General features: G+C 41.6%; 2 protein-coding genes across 7 annotated transcripts in view; both read right to left on the bottom strand.

Moving 5' to 3' along the window:
• Window positions 1-313: 313 nt before the first annotated feature.
• LOC308412779 (annexin A13-like) lies at window positions 314-8,254 on the bottom strand. The gene is made up of 11 exons (XM_080907346.1): window positions 8,116-8,254; window positions 7,385-7,460; window positions 5,400-5,494; window positions 5,127-5,297; window positions 4,872-4,905; window positions 4,575-4,654; window positions 4,089-4,157; window positions 2,041-2,142; window positions 1,836-1,911; window positions 1,637-1,749; window positions 314-1,517 (listed from the first exon to the last, which is right to left on the bottom strand). The coding sequence occupies exons 1-11, from the start codon at window positions 8,128-8,130 to the stop codon at window positions 1,398-1,400; spliced, it is 951 nt and encodes a 316-aa protein (XP_080763472.1). The 5' UTR covers window positions 8,131-8,254; the 3' UTR covers window positions 314-1,397.
• Window positions 8,255-9,994: 1,740 nt separating this feature from the next.
• The window catches only part of LOC308412703 (metabotropic glycine receptor-like), a 112,243-nt gene continuing 109,028 nt past the window's right edge, over window positions 9,995-13,209 (bottom strand). For all 6 annotated transcript variants that reach the window (XM_080907230.1, XM_080907232.1, XM_080907231.1 and 3 more), the window contains one exon: window positions 9,995-12,732. In XM_080907230.1, coding sequence (XP_080763356.1) covers window positions 11,773-12,732 — 960 coding nt within the window. In that variant the 3' untranslated portion in view covers window positions 9,995-11,772. The remainder of the gene's footprint in view (window positions 12,733-13,209) is intronic.

Below are 13,209 nucleotides of genomic sequence, written 5' to 3'. Positions count from 1 at the left end.
CACTCGCAGTTTCTGTGCTCGGAAGAAGGTCCCGCTGTTTAAAAGGTGTATGCTTTTGTGTGATTTTTTACACACCACACACACATAAACTCTTAAATGATCTCCAAATCAGGATAAACGTTAAAGCCCAAATATGGAAAGTGGATCATTAAAGAACTATTTATTAGATTTGTTATACAAAGCACATTATAATCGGGGGCTAAACATTACCATTAATTTCACTATGATTTCCTCTGATGCCAGTTTCCTGAAAGGAGGCGAATACAAGTGATGCAACACTGCTCTCTGCAGGAAATGAAGAAAATGTCAAATATTTTTGGTGTTACAGTTAAAATTTATTATCACTTCATATTCTGTGTACGCATACCACGTTTAAACTTACATTGCAATAAAATAATGATTACTTACTCCATGTAATGAACTGTTTGCTAGTTAATTTGCTATATGACAACACAACAACAGTATATTCTGTCACTATTTAATCAGTCAGGTTAAATTATATATCTCAATACAGACACTGTGACTATCAAGGGGACTGCACTTCAGGGCTTACAAAACAACATCTCATTCAATATTTTGACGATCAACTGTCCTTCTGTGTGGTGAGTTTAGTTTACTGAATGAAAACAGAAAGAAGTCCAATGTGTATAAATGTGAGACCAAGGCAACTTGTGAGCTGTGACTGAAAAGAAAAACTGTGAGAGGTTAAAAATCCCATTTAACATTTAGGGATGTGACTACAAAAAACTAGTACTGTATACTTTGAAACATTCAGGCCTTTGGCAATACTGTAACACATGATTAACAGTGCATTCAGATACAAGAGTTCAGATGTGAAGAATCGGCACTTAAGTGGAGGGTGTTGCAGCAGAAAGTAAATTGCATTGCTTTAATATTAAGAAAGGCATCTTTTAGTCAAATAAATAAAGTGACATATCACAGGAAGCCGTATGCTATACATAGCAGCAACAGCAGCAGCTCCTTGAAGTTTGCAGCTTTCAAATATGCTTGAAATTAAGATGCTGCTTGATGATATTATGATATGGATAAAGACATGAGCTTCACTATGTTCCAGTGCACTTGTTGTATGTAAGTTCTATAATGCTGCTATAATTCAGTCAAATAAATATTCAATGCATCTTAACTATATTGGGCTATAATGGTAAGGAAATTCTACGGTTTTAATGATCTTTGCAACAAAGTGTGTATTTAGAGACTATAATATTGTAATGATTGAGTTGTTTTTGGTCCATGCTGTAAAGAGAACTGACAGAGTGAGAAAGAGAGGAAACGGGATGGATTTAGTGAGTGGATGAGAGACACTGGTAAAGAAGGGAAAGTGTGAGTGTGTTATGTTTCACTGTGGTTAACTAAGGAAGGAGCGGGAGGAAAGTGTTTTAGTGCAGGATCTCAATGAGGAGGCGCTTGAAGTCTCCACCGCACTCAGAATCCAGTGCATCTTTCAGGGTTACGTCGTACTTCTCCAGGTACATGTCCTTCACCGTGTCCAGATCAATCTGTGGGTTGGCGAAATAAAGAGGATGTCACACACTTTTAGACTCTCAGACCTTATCGAGGGTATACTTACACTTGCACACTAGGCCATACACTCACACACAGAGAGACACACACTTGCCTCAGAGCGGCCTACGATGATACGAATCAGTGTGTCCTCATCGGTGCCCAGTCCCTTCATGGCAGCGTTAAGACGCCGAGCAAAATACAGCTGTGGGTTCTTAGCGCACCTTACTAAAAATAACACACAAACACAGAGTTACTGAAAATCAAAGATATTTCACTGACTTCTGAATGCTTGTGGTTGTGGTCTTACGTACCGAGAGTAATGTAGCAGTCCTTAAGTGTCCCCGTGGCCTCCGAGTCAATGGTGTCCAAAATGTCTGTTCCTGAAAGCTGCAAGACAGCTGGTTAACATGAGACCTGATAACAGCAGTAAGGAGTGAGTGAAATGACAAACGAATGAATAAATGAGTTAGAACAGCAAAAAAAAGAAAACGTGCAACGATTGAATGTAGTACATACCGCCTCATAGGCTTTGAACATGGCCTGAAGCTGCAGGTAGTTCCTGTGTGTCAGGATGTAGGTGAAGGTGGACTCGTCTGTGCCAAACCTGCCTTCTCCTGCCTGATGAGAACAAAGAGAAGAAAAAATACAACATTTCAAAGAATATGGATCATCCCTCAGTGTTTTTAAGCAACATAAATTGATCTATTTTCTTCTGCTTATCCAATTCTAGATGTAGGGTATCCCGGCTGTCACAGGGCGAGAGGCGTGGTGCACCCTGGACAGGTCGCCAGTCTGTCGCAGGGCTAACACATAGAGACAGACAACAATTCACATTCACACTTATGGGTAATTTAGAATCACCAGTTAACCTAACCCCACTAACTGCATGTCTTTGGTTCATGTGAGGAAGCGCTGGATTCAAACACAGGGCTGTCTTGCTGTGAGGAAACAGTGCTAGCCACCATGCTAGCATCAACATAAATCCTTGACACTTTCAGTCGTCAGTTACGTAAAAGAAATGATGAGAACATGTGTTAATTTGCTCAGATGGGGGACAAGAGTAAGTTGACAGTGTGTATATTAGAATGACTATAAAAGCTATTTATGTTATTAGACTCTGTAGAGCCACGTTAGTAGCTCTGTGTAACCCAGTATCACGGCAACGCTTGCGTGTAATAAACGCGCCGGTCCACCGTGCGTATGTATGAGGAGAAGGAGAAATTTTATTTCAAGCCAACAAGAAAACAATCGAGGAAAAGTGTTTAAAGAGACATTATTAACACATTTACATGTAAATATATATTAGCCATATAGCTTCATCATTTCTGGTATAGAAGGAGGCTGGAATGTCTTCATACTTTCCTGTTATTATGACTTTTTGGCTTTAAATATATTACCTGCTCGTACTGCAACTTAAGCGTGTAGCTTAACTTATGCTTGTCCATTTCGCGCTTTGGAGAGGCAAAGCAAGACATGCACTGTATTCCTATTGGGCAGATAATTCTAAATATCAATACTATCTAAACCAAGGCTGGTATTGGTATTGGATCAATACTAGCGCGATAGGATTGACATTTGTTTCCATAGCCTATAAAACATTTAACCACATTTCCAAGCCTCAAATCATAAAGGGAGGGTGAAAAAGGTCAAGTCTTGATAATGTGACTAACCACTGGTTTTATACTGTCCGTGGCTAAATCCTGCAGCCTAATGCATTAGCATTGTATATTTACTAAGGACATTAAGTTTCCTATTTAATAAGTTATTTAGTCACATTTTTGAGGCATTCCTCTAGAATCTTTACTAAAAAAAGATGCTTCCGTCTGGGGTGGTGGACTGCTCAACGACAGCTGTAGTCAGCGTCTATTCTTTAAAACACTGCATAAACTTTAACTGAATAATATGTGGGATTCTGTGATGTACATGTGATTCCAGGATTACATGTGTAAAATTATGATATTATTTTATGCCATATTAGACCCCGAAATAAAGATTGTGAATTATTATGTAGTTTAAGTTGGCATTATTCTCCTGAATTAGAAGAAGGTGATAATTATTGCAGTATTTAAACTGATTTGCATTGCATTAGACTGCTGATTTATTGTGAATGAATGATATTGTTTATGATGCATTATACTGTTGAGTTATAAGGAATACTGTTTGCGGAAAGTCATCGCCTTATTTGTCTGATTAGAAGAGAATAGAACATGCTGGAGTTTTCTGCCCCATCTCAGCACGAGCAGATAAACAGGGAGCCAAGGTCGTAGCTTAGGCGCCGTGTGAGAGAAAGAATGTGAATGTTTAGGCTTTTATGATAAGATGGGAGAACCAGAGGCTATAAGAGTTTGAGCAATGCTCCACCACTTTGAGATTTGAGGCTGTCTGCATCAGTGTCCATCTCCCACGTGTGTGATCATTAAATCATCGTTTGACTCAACCCGACCGGACCAGTGTTGTTATTGTGGTTTTTCTCTTGTCTCCATCCCCAATATTTTGAACCTTAACACATGCTTATGCATCTAAATCAGGCATCCGCTTTGAAATGAAAAAAATTCAACACGCACCTCAAACAGAGATGCAGCATCTTGTTCAGCTAAATCCTCGTCCACCTCGTAGCCCTCGTCTCTGCTTGCCTGTAGACAAAGAGATTGGAGGATAGGACAAGAAATTAGGAGGGGTTTAAAATGAAAGATGAGGGACAAGAACTTAATGAGATAACAATGATGTGCTCCAGATTAAGTGGATAAATTGAAAGCCACCGAGCTCTTTGGATTGGCATTGCTGTAGAACTTGAGTCACTTCATGTTTGTCATTTTTTCTGGGGGAAAAGGAAAAGAGAGGGGAAGCAGGAGAGGGTGGGGGCCCTGAAAAAGCTGGAGAGGGAAGCATGCCTAACAATCTAGTGAATGTCTCAGTGGGTGAGTCACAGCATAGAGAACAATTCTTCGAGCTATAACCAAGGACAAAAGCTTCCATTTGTCTGCGAAGCTCAGAGATTCAAGAAACAGTGCAAAAGACAATGCATTTCCTGGTTGGAACCTTTTTTGTACCTGCAGCAGTGAAATTAGGAGGTTCCTCACATCTCCACTGGTATCATCCTCGATATCTGCCTCCAGGTCACGCTCGTTCACTGTAAGGGAAGTGTGCAATGTGAACTTCTATGTCAACAACAGATTTTGTAATGTGATCTAAATGTGGATAAAGTCAGACAGCAGAAAACGTGGAAAACACAAGTCACTACACCCAGATGAAATTATAACATTGGTATTCTGTGCGTTAGTTAACCAGCCACACTTTCCAGTATGAAAGGAAAGGAACACCCTGAGATGACTCAGAGGAAACGTTACCCTGGGCATATGCCTCCCTGTAGCTCAAGATGTCCTGTTGGGTGAAAAAAGACAGCATTAAGATGATGTTTCTGTTTTTCTCACATCTTACAGCATCTGTTTTATCTTCCCCGTGTCACATCTTCTTATGTATTCTGAAGACAAAACGCAGCACTGTTGCCTTTACTTTGTCACCATTGTGATTTAACTGTCAGCTCTAATAAAAACACACTGCGCCAGAACACCGTTTATCCACAGCACCGTCGATCCACAGACCTGATTCGTCGCCGTGCACAAGATCTCGACGAGCACGGCTTCATCCGTGCCCGCCCCCTTCATGGCCTTCCTCAGCTCCTTGGCGAAGTAAAGGTGAGGAGGGTCACACATAGCCATGACGGCTTTCTCAAAACTACCTGTTAGTTCCTTCTTCAGGACCTCCTCTAACTCCTGAGGAAATACATAGGTCACATGATTTGCAGTTATTCTGTGTGTGTGTGTGTGTGCGTGTGTGTGTGTGTGTGTAACATCCAGAAAGAGACAGGTACGTACATCATCATATTTTTCAAAGTAGGCCTGTTTGATCTCCACACGCTGAGCTGCAGAGCGATTGGCCAGAATCTGGATAATGGCCTCTTCATCTGTGCCTGGAGAAAATACAGCAGAACAGACCTGAAGGATTGATTCAAATGACTTTATTATCACAGCAACGTTAGACTATTACTGGGCTGATAACGTCACACTGACGGAAGTCACCAGGACAGACCTTTTTGTTTCTGTTAAAGGACTTTCAGATGAATATCCTTCTCTTAAACATTGGGATAAAGAGCAGTGATAAAAGTGCAGATATACACACACAGCAAAGACGCTGTTCTAAGCACTTGCATCAACTCCTGGGGTGGCTGTAGCTCAGGAGGTCAAGCAGGTCATCTACTGATTAGTGGTTCGATCCCTGGCTCCTCCAGTCGGCATGCCAAGTATCCTTGGACAAGACACTAACCCCAAGTTGCTCTCTGATGCATCCATTGGAGTATGAATGTTAGTTAGGAAGCCATAAAAAGCTTAGAAGAAAGTGAATGTGGCATGTTGTATAGAGTGCTTTGTGTACTTTGGGAGAGTAGAAAAGTGCTAAATAAGATTCAGACCATTTAACTCCCAACCAGGAAGTCTGGTTTGCTGCGAGACAACAGTGCTAAGCATCGCGTCACTGTGCTGGCTGCTAACACTATAGAGGACGTAACATGTTGATTAGTACTGAACTCTCCAAGTAGATATTTTATTATCCCTAAATCCGCTTCTGCCACACTTATTAAAATCTGTATTTTCTAGAGAGGGTTTGCTTATTTCAGTTTTAATTAGTTTATCTAGTGTTTTACACATTTGCCTCACACGTAAAGGTTTCCCTGTTTAATCCCAGCAAGAGGCATCTGCTGTTAATATCCAACATGCAGAGCGACCTGCTGGGATGAGCACTTGTGAATAACGGAGCCGCTGAAAACAGCTTTCAGTTTCTTTATTTTCTGTCATATAAATCCTAGTGTTAATGTCATAACAAGTATGGCCAATGTTTCCAATAATGACATGAGAAAATGTCTGCTTTACAAGAGCAAGCCAATCATTAGAGTTGGATAAGGAGGGTGGTCATAAAGGATGAGGCTGCACCAATGCCCAATACGAATAGTAATCAATAAAAATTGAATTGTGAATCATCTGAAGCTACTCTACTAGAGTCCTAGAAAAAAGAATAAAAAAAAAATAGGGATCTGGAAATGACCAAAAGAGGTCGAGTTAAAAAAAGACAACAGTTTGAAGATGTACTCAATCAATGTACCTGAGATATGGATTCTGATATAATTTACCTCAAATACCACATAATCCCTGTAAATGCTGTTTCATGACAGAACCAAACATACACATCAACAGGGGAGGTTATTAGCTGTGCAAATACTCTGATGCATTGTGTAACGTCACTTTGTTCACAACAACAGTTGTAAGCTGTGGGGAACACTGCAGGCTTGGTGAGAAGAACAACAACTCCAGTGAGCAGGTAGCAGATAATGCCAGTGAGGATTTAGTAACACAACCGACTGAAGCTTATGTCCACGCTGTGTGAGAGGCAGGCTTTGAAACCTACACCCACCTATCTTGTGAAAGTACCACTGCATAAAGATCTTTGCAGACTATGACATTTGCCTCTCTGTACCAACACCAGTTCTCAGTGGAGTACGCCTCGTACTGTAGTTACATCAAACTTAGCAAGTGTTGAAATTAACTCTCTGCAACACATAAAATGTAATATTGATTTTTCTGAGTGTTTCTCTGTTATTAGTCTGAAAACTTTTAGGCATAAAAAGACAAATCCCCACTTTTTACAAATGCTTTACTATCAGTTAAATTAGAGGCTCTATTACGACCTTACTAAACTGCAATTATCATAATCATGATCAAACACACAAAGAGAGTCTTCACATGACTACAGCATAACCTAATATACTTCCTGAGAGAGGAGTTAAAACAATAAACTTGTATGTACTTACCTAAACCTTTACAGGCTTTTCGAATAGCTTTTATATCTGCTGTAACATCAAAGTCCTCACATGGGACTATAGTGGGCTGGAGAACACACAATCGCAGAAAATATTGAATATTCTTAGTAATAAATTCAAACAGTTCATTCAAAGCAGCCACAACAGGTAAAGCAAATCAATCAATCAATAAGACTGACTCATAATGTTACATTAGAAAAGTGCCGGCATTTAACTACAACTGTAACCTTGTCCACGCAGATGAAAGGGTGAGGTCGTTGAAAGGAGTTAATATGGTGTTACATTCAGGCTCCTGCGGAGAAAAGGGTGCTGCCTGTGTGTGATCGCTGAGTCATGGGGCAGCAGCAGCAGCAGCCTCCTCTTCTCGCCCACCCTTGGTCTAATACAATGCGGCCTTATTGATCTGATCTTACAGAAATGCCTTTTTCCCTGGGCCTGGCATGGCACACTCCCTTGCTCAAGTTAACTGCGCCAGCTCTGTCTGTCTTTACACACCGCAGGCCACACAAACACAACAAAACTGAAGAAAATAATAAAAGTGACGCTCTCGCGGAGGCTGTCTGCGGTACTCAGTGAGGCTGTAGCTCAGCGTCTCTGCTGTCAGAGTTTGGATCTTCAATATTCATCCTAACACCAAACTTTTAGGCACTTTTATAATACATTTAAATAACTGCGTTTCAACTCAGCTGAGCTTTTGTCATTAGTTATAGATGACCTCTTACCTGCACGTTGCCCATGTCCTCCACACGCACGTCTTCTGGCTATGATCGAGCTGAAGCTGGATGTGGAGCGTCCTGATGTTGTGCTGCTGTGGAGCTGATGTAGCGCGTGTCAAAGAGGACTTGCTGTTCCTGCAGGGACTCAACCCTGTCCGGTGCTGCAGCGATGACGTCACCGCGGCTCATTGCATTAGCAGGATGAAACAGGGTGCTGCTGCTGGAGGTAACCTCCCGGTTAACCTTCAACTTACCGCAACGGTTCTTTTCCTTTAATTCTTATCATGTATTTAATCTGTAACCTGTAACTCTTTCAGAGTCTAAAATTGCACTACAACACCACTGCATTTAACAGTAGGCTACATCAAGATATTTTAAAAACTTACTAGCTTATAAAGTGTGATACAATATTAAATACTGTCCCGGTACCAAAGAGCATTAACATGCTCACACCTCAATGGAAATACAGCTCTTATGATACCAAGTTTGTTCTTCTACTCAGATAAATTTGTTAAATCTTAGATTTTTATGTTTTGTACTTTGATGCCACCTTGTGCGAGTTAATCCATAGAATATAACCCCAGTCCATTTAATAAGCGGACACTGGATTAAATTAAATTCTGTTTTATTTACATAGCACCAAATCACAACAATCGACTGGTGGAGCTTTATTTTGTGAGACCCTACAGTTTTAACATTCCTTAAACTGTTTTTTTTAAGAAGAAGAAACTTCCTGCAGAACCAGGCTCAGGGAGGGGCAGCCATCTGCTGCGACCGGCTGAGAGTGATGGAAAGAAGAGAGGACATCGAAACTCTGTAGAAGAGAGTCAGAGATTAATAATAACTAATTATTAAATGTAGAGTGGTGTGTAAACTCATAGTGAGTAAAAAGAGGTGAGAGAAGGAGAAACATTTATGGGAAGCCACCAGCAGTCAAGGAATATTGCTGCATAACTAAGGGAGGATTCAGGGTCCCCTGATCCGGTTCTGACTATAAGCTTTGTCAAAAAGCAAAGTTTTAAGCCTGATCTTAAAAGTAGAGTGAGTGTCTGTCTCCTGAATCCAAACTGGAAGCTGGTTCCACAGAAGAGGGGCCTGAAAGCTGAAGGCTCTCCCTCCCATTCTACTTTTAAATACTCTAGGAACAACAAGTAAACCTGCAGTTTAGAAAACTGCTCTATTGGGGTGGTCTAAGAGGTGTTTAAGATAAGATAGGACCTGATTATTAGAGACCTTTTATTTCAGGAGAAAGATTTAAAATTAGATTCTGGATTTAACAGCGAGCCAATGAAAAAAGCTAATATGTGAGAAACATGCTCTCTCTTTCTAGTCCCTGTCAGGACTCTCACTCCAGCATTTTGGATCAACTGAAGGCTTTTCAGGGAACTTTCACAGGGAGCAGGGATTGTCACAGCATAACAGAAAGTCACATAAATCAGAGAGAACAAGGAGAGCTCAGCGGTCTGTGGCCACTGCCTGCTAAGCCATTCTCTCTTTGTGTGTTAAACTTTGTGTCTTTTTTGGCAGTTTTATACATGATTGCTACATGCATTCTTATTTCAACTGATGGGCAAAATAAATATTATATCTCTCCACAGGGTGGCAGTGTTGAGTGGGATTAGGATAGGATTTACAGGAGGCTAAATTTAGAACTAAAAAGTGGCAAACACAAGGTGTTTTGAAAAGAAAGGAATGCTGATTCTTTTTTAAATTTAAATTGAAAACACTACTTTTAATGAGTAAAGATGAGCAATTATGTGTGATTTTGTTTGGTTTTTGTTTACATTTTGAATAGTAAAAAATCTTCAAACATTCAAATCAGAGTAAAAAACAATAGTCAGGGAGAGCCTGGATTTCATAGAAACATTTAATTCAGAGCTGATAACAGAATATTTACTGTATGTACATGCAACACAATATGGAATGTACAATATAAATAATCCCAGGTGGATGCTACGACAGCTTGCAACTTTGGAGCAACACTAGACAGTATAACGAGCATTAAATACACGTAGGTAACGTTCCGTTTCAAGCTCCCTCAAAACATCTGACAGAAATGTGAAAGTCGGAGTTGTGGGTCATGTTTGTTTATCAAGCTTCTTTTTTTAAAAATATTTTTATTTTATAGAGCCAGACCTCACACAGGGAATTCTTCCCTACGATGCTAGATAAATACAGATTTGAAACAAACCCCACATGCTTTCATAAGAAATGCAAAGGTGAATTCTGGTGCATCACGTTCCCTAAATTTTCACAGTCATGCACACACAACCCTCATGAAGCTGAACTGACTATTTTGTGTGACCGTACTGCTTCTAGGTGCCAATGGTGGGTGGCTGATTACAGGACAGAAAGGCTGGCTGTTGTTGTTGTTGTTATTGTCATTTCTGGACACGATGCTGTGATGGTAAATGACTCATATTCTGTCAGTGAGAAAGTGGCAAAGAAAAAAAACGTTCTGGTCATGCATCGTTGTAGCTTTAGAAATAGAAAATGTGCAAAGATTTAAGGGAAGGTGCATTCAAGCAGATGGTAAATGGGCAACTAAGTGATGGGGTGGTGAGGGGAATGCATTATTCACATCATCCACTCTAGTCTTGGTCCTGGTTCTTGGAGGATCTCGTCACAGTTTCAGTGGATGTGTAGATACTACAGCCTCTGATCCAAGAGTCTTTTTTTTATTGGTTTTAAAAAAAGGGGGCGGGGCATCCTGGGAAAGAATACAACAGTAAACAAATATCAGCAGACAGGAGAGCCTGATGGATATTTTAGTACTCCTCAACTGTAACTGCGACCATTTGAAACACAGTGCACGTCACTTCGAAAGCATCATGTAAGGAGACGAATACCATAGGCACGACATCGAAGGCTCCACTGTCTTATTTGAGAACACGCTGACCCATAAACATTTAGCTACTGGATGCTCGACAGTATGCCACATGCGACGGCTTTTTTTTAGAAAAAAACATATACTGTATATGGAAAGCTTTTACTAAAACACACAGCTTGTCTCATTTGGCTGCGGTACAATCCTCTGTTATTCCCACGTTTCTCTAATCTAACAGATCATCTTGGCGACATGAATTATGCATTTGGCCTAAAGATAAGGCATCGCAGCTGTGTCTGGGGCTTTGGTCTTGCTTCTCAGATCTCATTTTCTGTTTATTTTTTCCTTAGGTCTTTTCTCCCTGCTGCTGATCTGATATAAGTAAGTCTCCACTGGCTCGGTGCGTAACGTAGAACATCGTCGGCATAACACGTGAGACCGACGGCGAGCCCAGGTTAAGAGTCGACGGTGCTTTGTGGTGAACGATTGTCTGCTCTGCTCGTAAATACGGGTATTCTTTTTTTTTTCAAAATGGACTCAGTGTGAAAAAACATACAGAATATGTAACTTTGACAAATGTGCAAGCAAAAGTGTAAAAAACAAACCAAAAAAGTCATTTAAAGTGTTTTTAAGGTTGCATTACTGCATATAAGAACAAGATGGTTGCTGTGTAGCAATTAATTATGTCTGGATTGCATCAATAGGCAGCAGAGTAGATGTTCCTTTCCTCACAACATACTTCTCATTAAGGTGACCCACAGGAAACCCTTCTCATGAAATGCAATATCTGTCATCTGGATATGAAAAAAGTACGTTCATTCATCCCCCGGCAGTCATCACGCCCTCTCCCCAGAGTCCTGAAAGTCCCAGGGGCAAACGTCAACCATTTTCGCCCCGGGTTTATAACTAGTGCTCAAAGAGCCGTCTTTCTTCTTCTCTGATGATTTTCTAGTCTGAGCCAAGCTGCCGTGCGTGAGCTCAGTCTCCCGGGAGAAAACCTCCGCCCTCCTGACCTCCATCACCTCTGGGTCTCTTGTTGAGCTCCTCCGCCGCTCAGAAACCGGCCCGCCGCATTCTGAAGACTGGCTGACCCTTCTCCTCTCCGACGGAGGCTTGCTGGAGGAGCTCCGCCTTTCTCTACTCTTCTCCCTCCCTTTCTCCTTCTCAGCTTTGTGGTTGGATGAGCTGGAGCCTTTCCGTTTCTTCTTGTGTGAAGTGGGGCTGTTGCAGGTCTTCTCCTGCTTAGGTGAAGGTGGGCCGGTGTAGTCCCATGGGCAGATTTCGACCATCAGAGACGGGGGCTGTAAAAGGCTGCCTGTGGACTTGGAGTGGTCTGAGTGAAGCCCTTTGGGTTTCCCATCAGTAGGCGTGACACTCTTCTTACGCCTGATTCTGTCTGGAGAAATGGAATCCGAATCTCCTTTCAGCATGGGTTGCTCATCAAATTCCCAGGGACACACATCCGGCTTGAGAGGAAGAGGTGACCTGGGTGCCCGAGATTTCCGTGTTTCCCTTCCTTCCTCCTTTTCTCCTCCTTTATCTTTGGCGCGGCGTCTGTTGGAAGGAGACTGGCCCGTCTTCTGCCTCTGCTGGGACCGACCACCTTTGGTGACTCCAGAGCTGCTGCTGCTGCCTCTCCGGCCCGAGGTGGTTTCTCCAGGAGCGATGGAAACGTGCTTCTGGGTTTTTGCTTCTGAGGGAGTCTGTGGTTCTTCCATTTCCCAGGAACAAACCTCGGACACATCGTAAAGGTTCCTCCCCGTCTCAGAGCAAATTGATGGCTGGCTCCCACTCACCTGTTGGAGAAAGGAGTAAAAATCAAAATGAATGCCAAATCAGTTAATACTACAAGGGGCTCGAGCAAACACTTTCTTAATGTAAGAATTTTGGGGTTAACTGGTTGATTGTCCCTACCAATGATCAGAGAAATCGCTTTATGTCTGTCTGGCTGTTCTGTACCATCATCATCTCATCTACTTTAAACCTGGTGGGTGTATTGCCTGGCCCTCCAGTGAGTGCAGGGCTGAGTTCAAGACTGTTTTGTTGTAGTGGTCCTCATATTTTGGTCAAAAGCTGCTCTCTGTTACCAGTGTTTCCTCTTGAGCGACTTCTGCCTGCTCCACTCTGTGTGGGTGGAGGTGCACACATACACATACATGCATGTTTGTTTGGATATCTGTCAGGACATTCATTCAGATTAATGCATTTTCAAACCTCCCACTGCAAACCTAATTTGAACTTCAACCATAAAAAACAAGTTTTAAACGAAGATA

The sequence above is a fragment of the Rhamphochromis sp. 'chilingali' genome (assembly GCF_963969265.1).
Source record: "Rhamphochromis sp. 'chilingali' genome assembly, chromosome: 16".
Classification (NCBI taxonomy): domain Eukaryota; kingdom Metazoa; phylum Chordata; class Actinopteri; order Cichliformes; family Cichlidae; genus Rhamphochromis; species Rhamphochromis sp. 'chilingali'.
The sequence above is the reverse complement of the archived record's forward strand: the minus strand, read 5'-3'. Positions and strand labels throughout refer to the sequence as shown.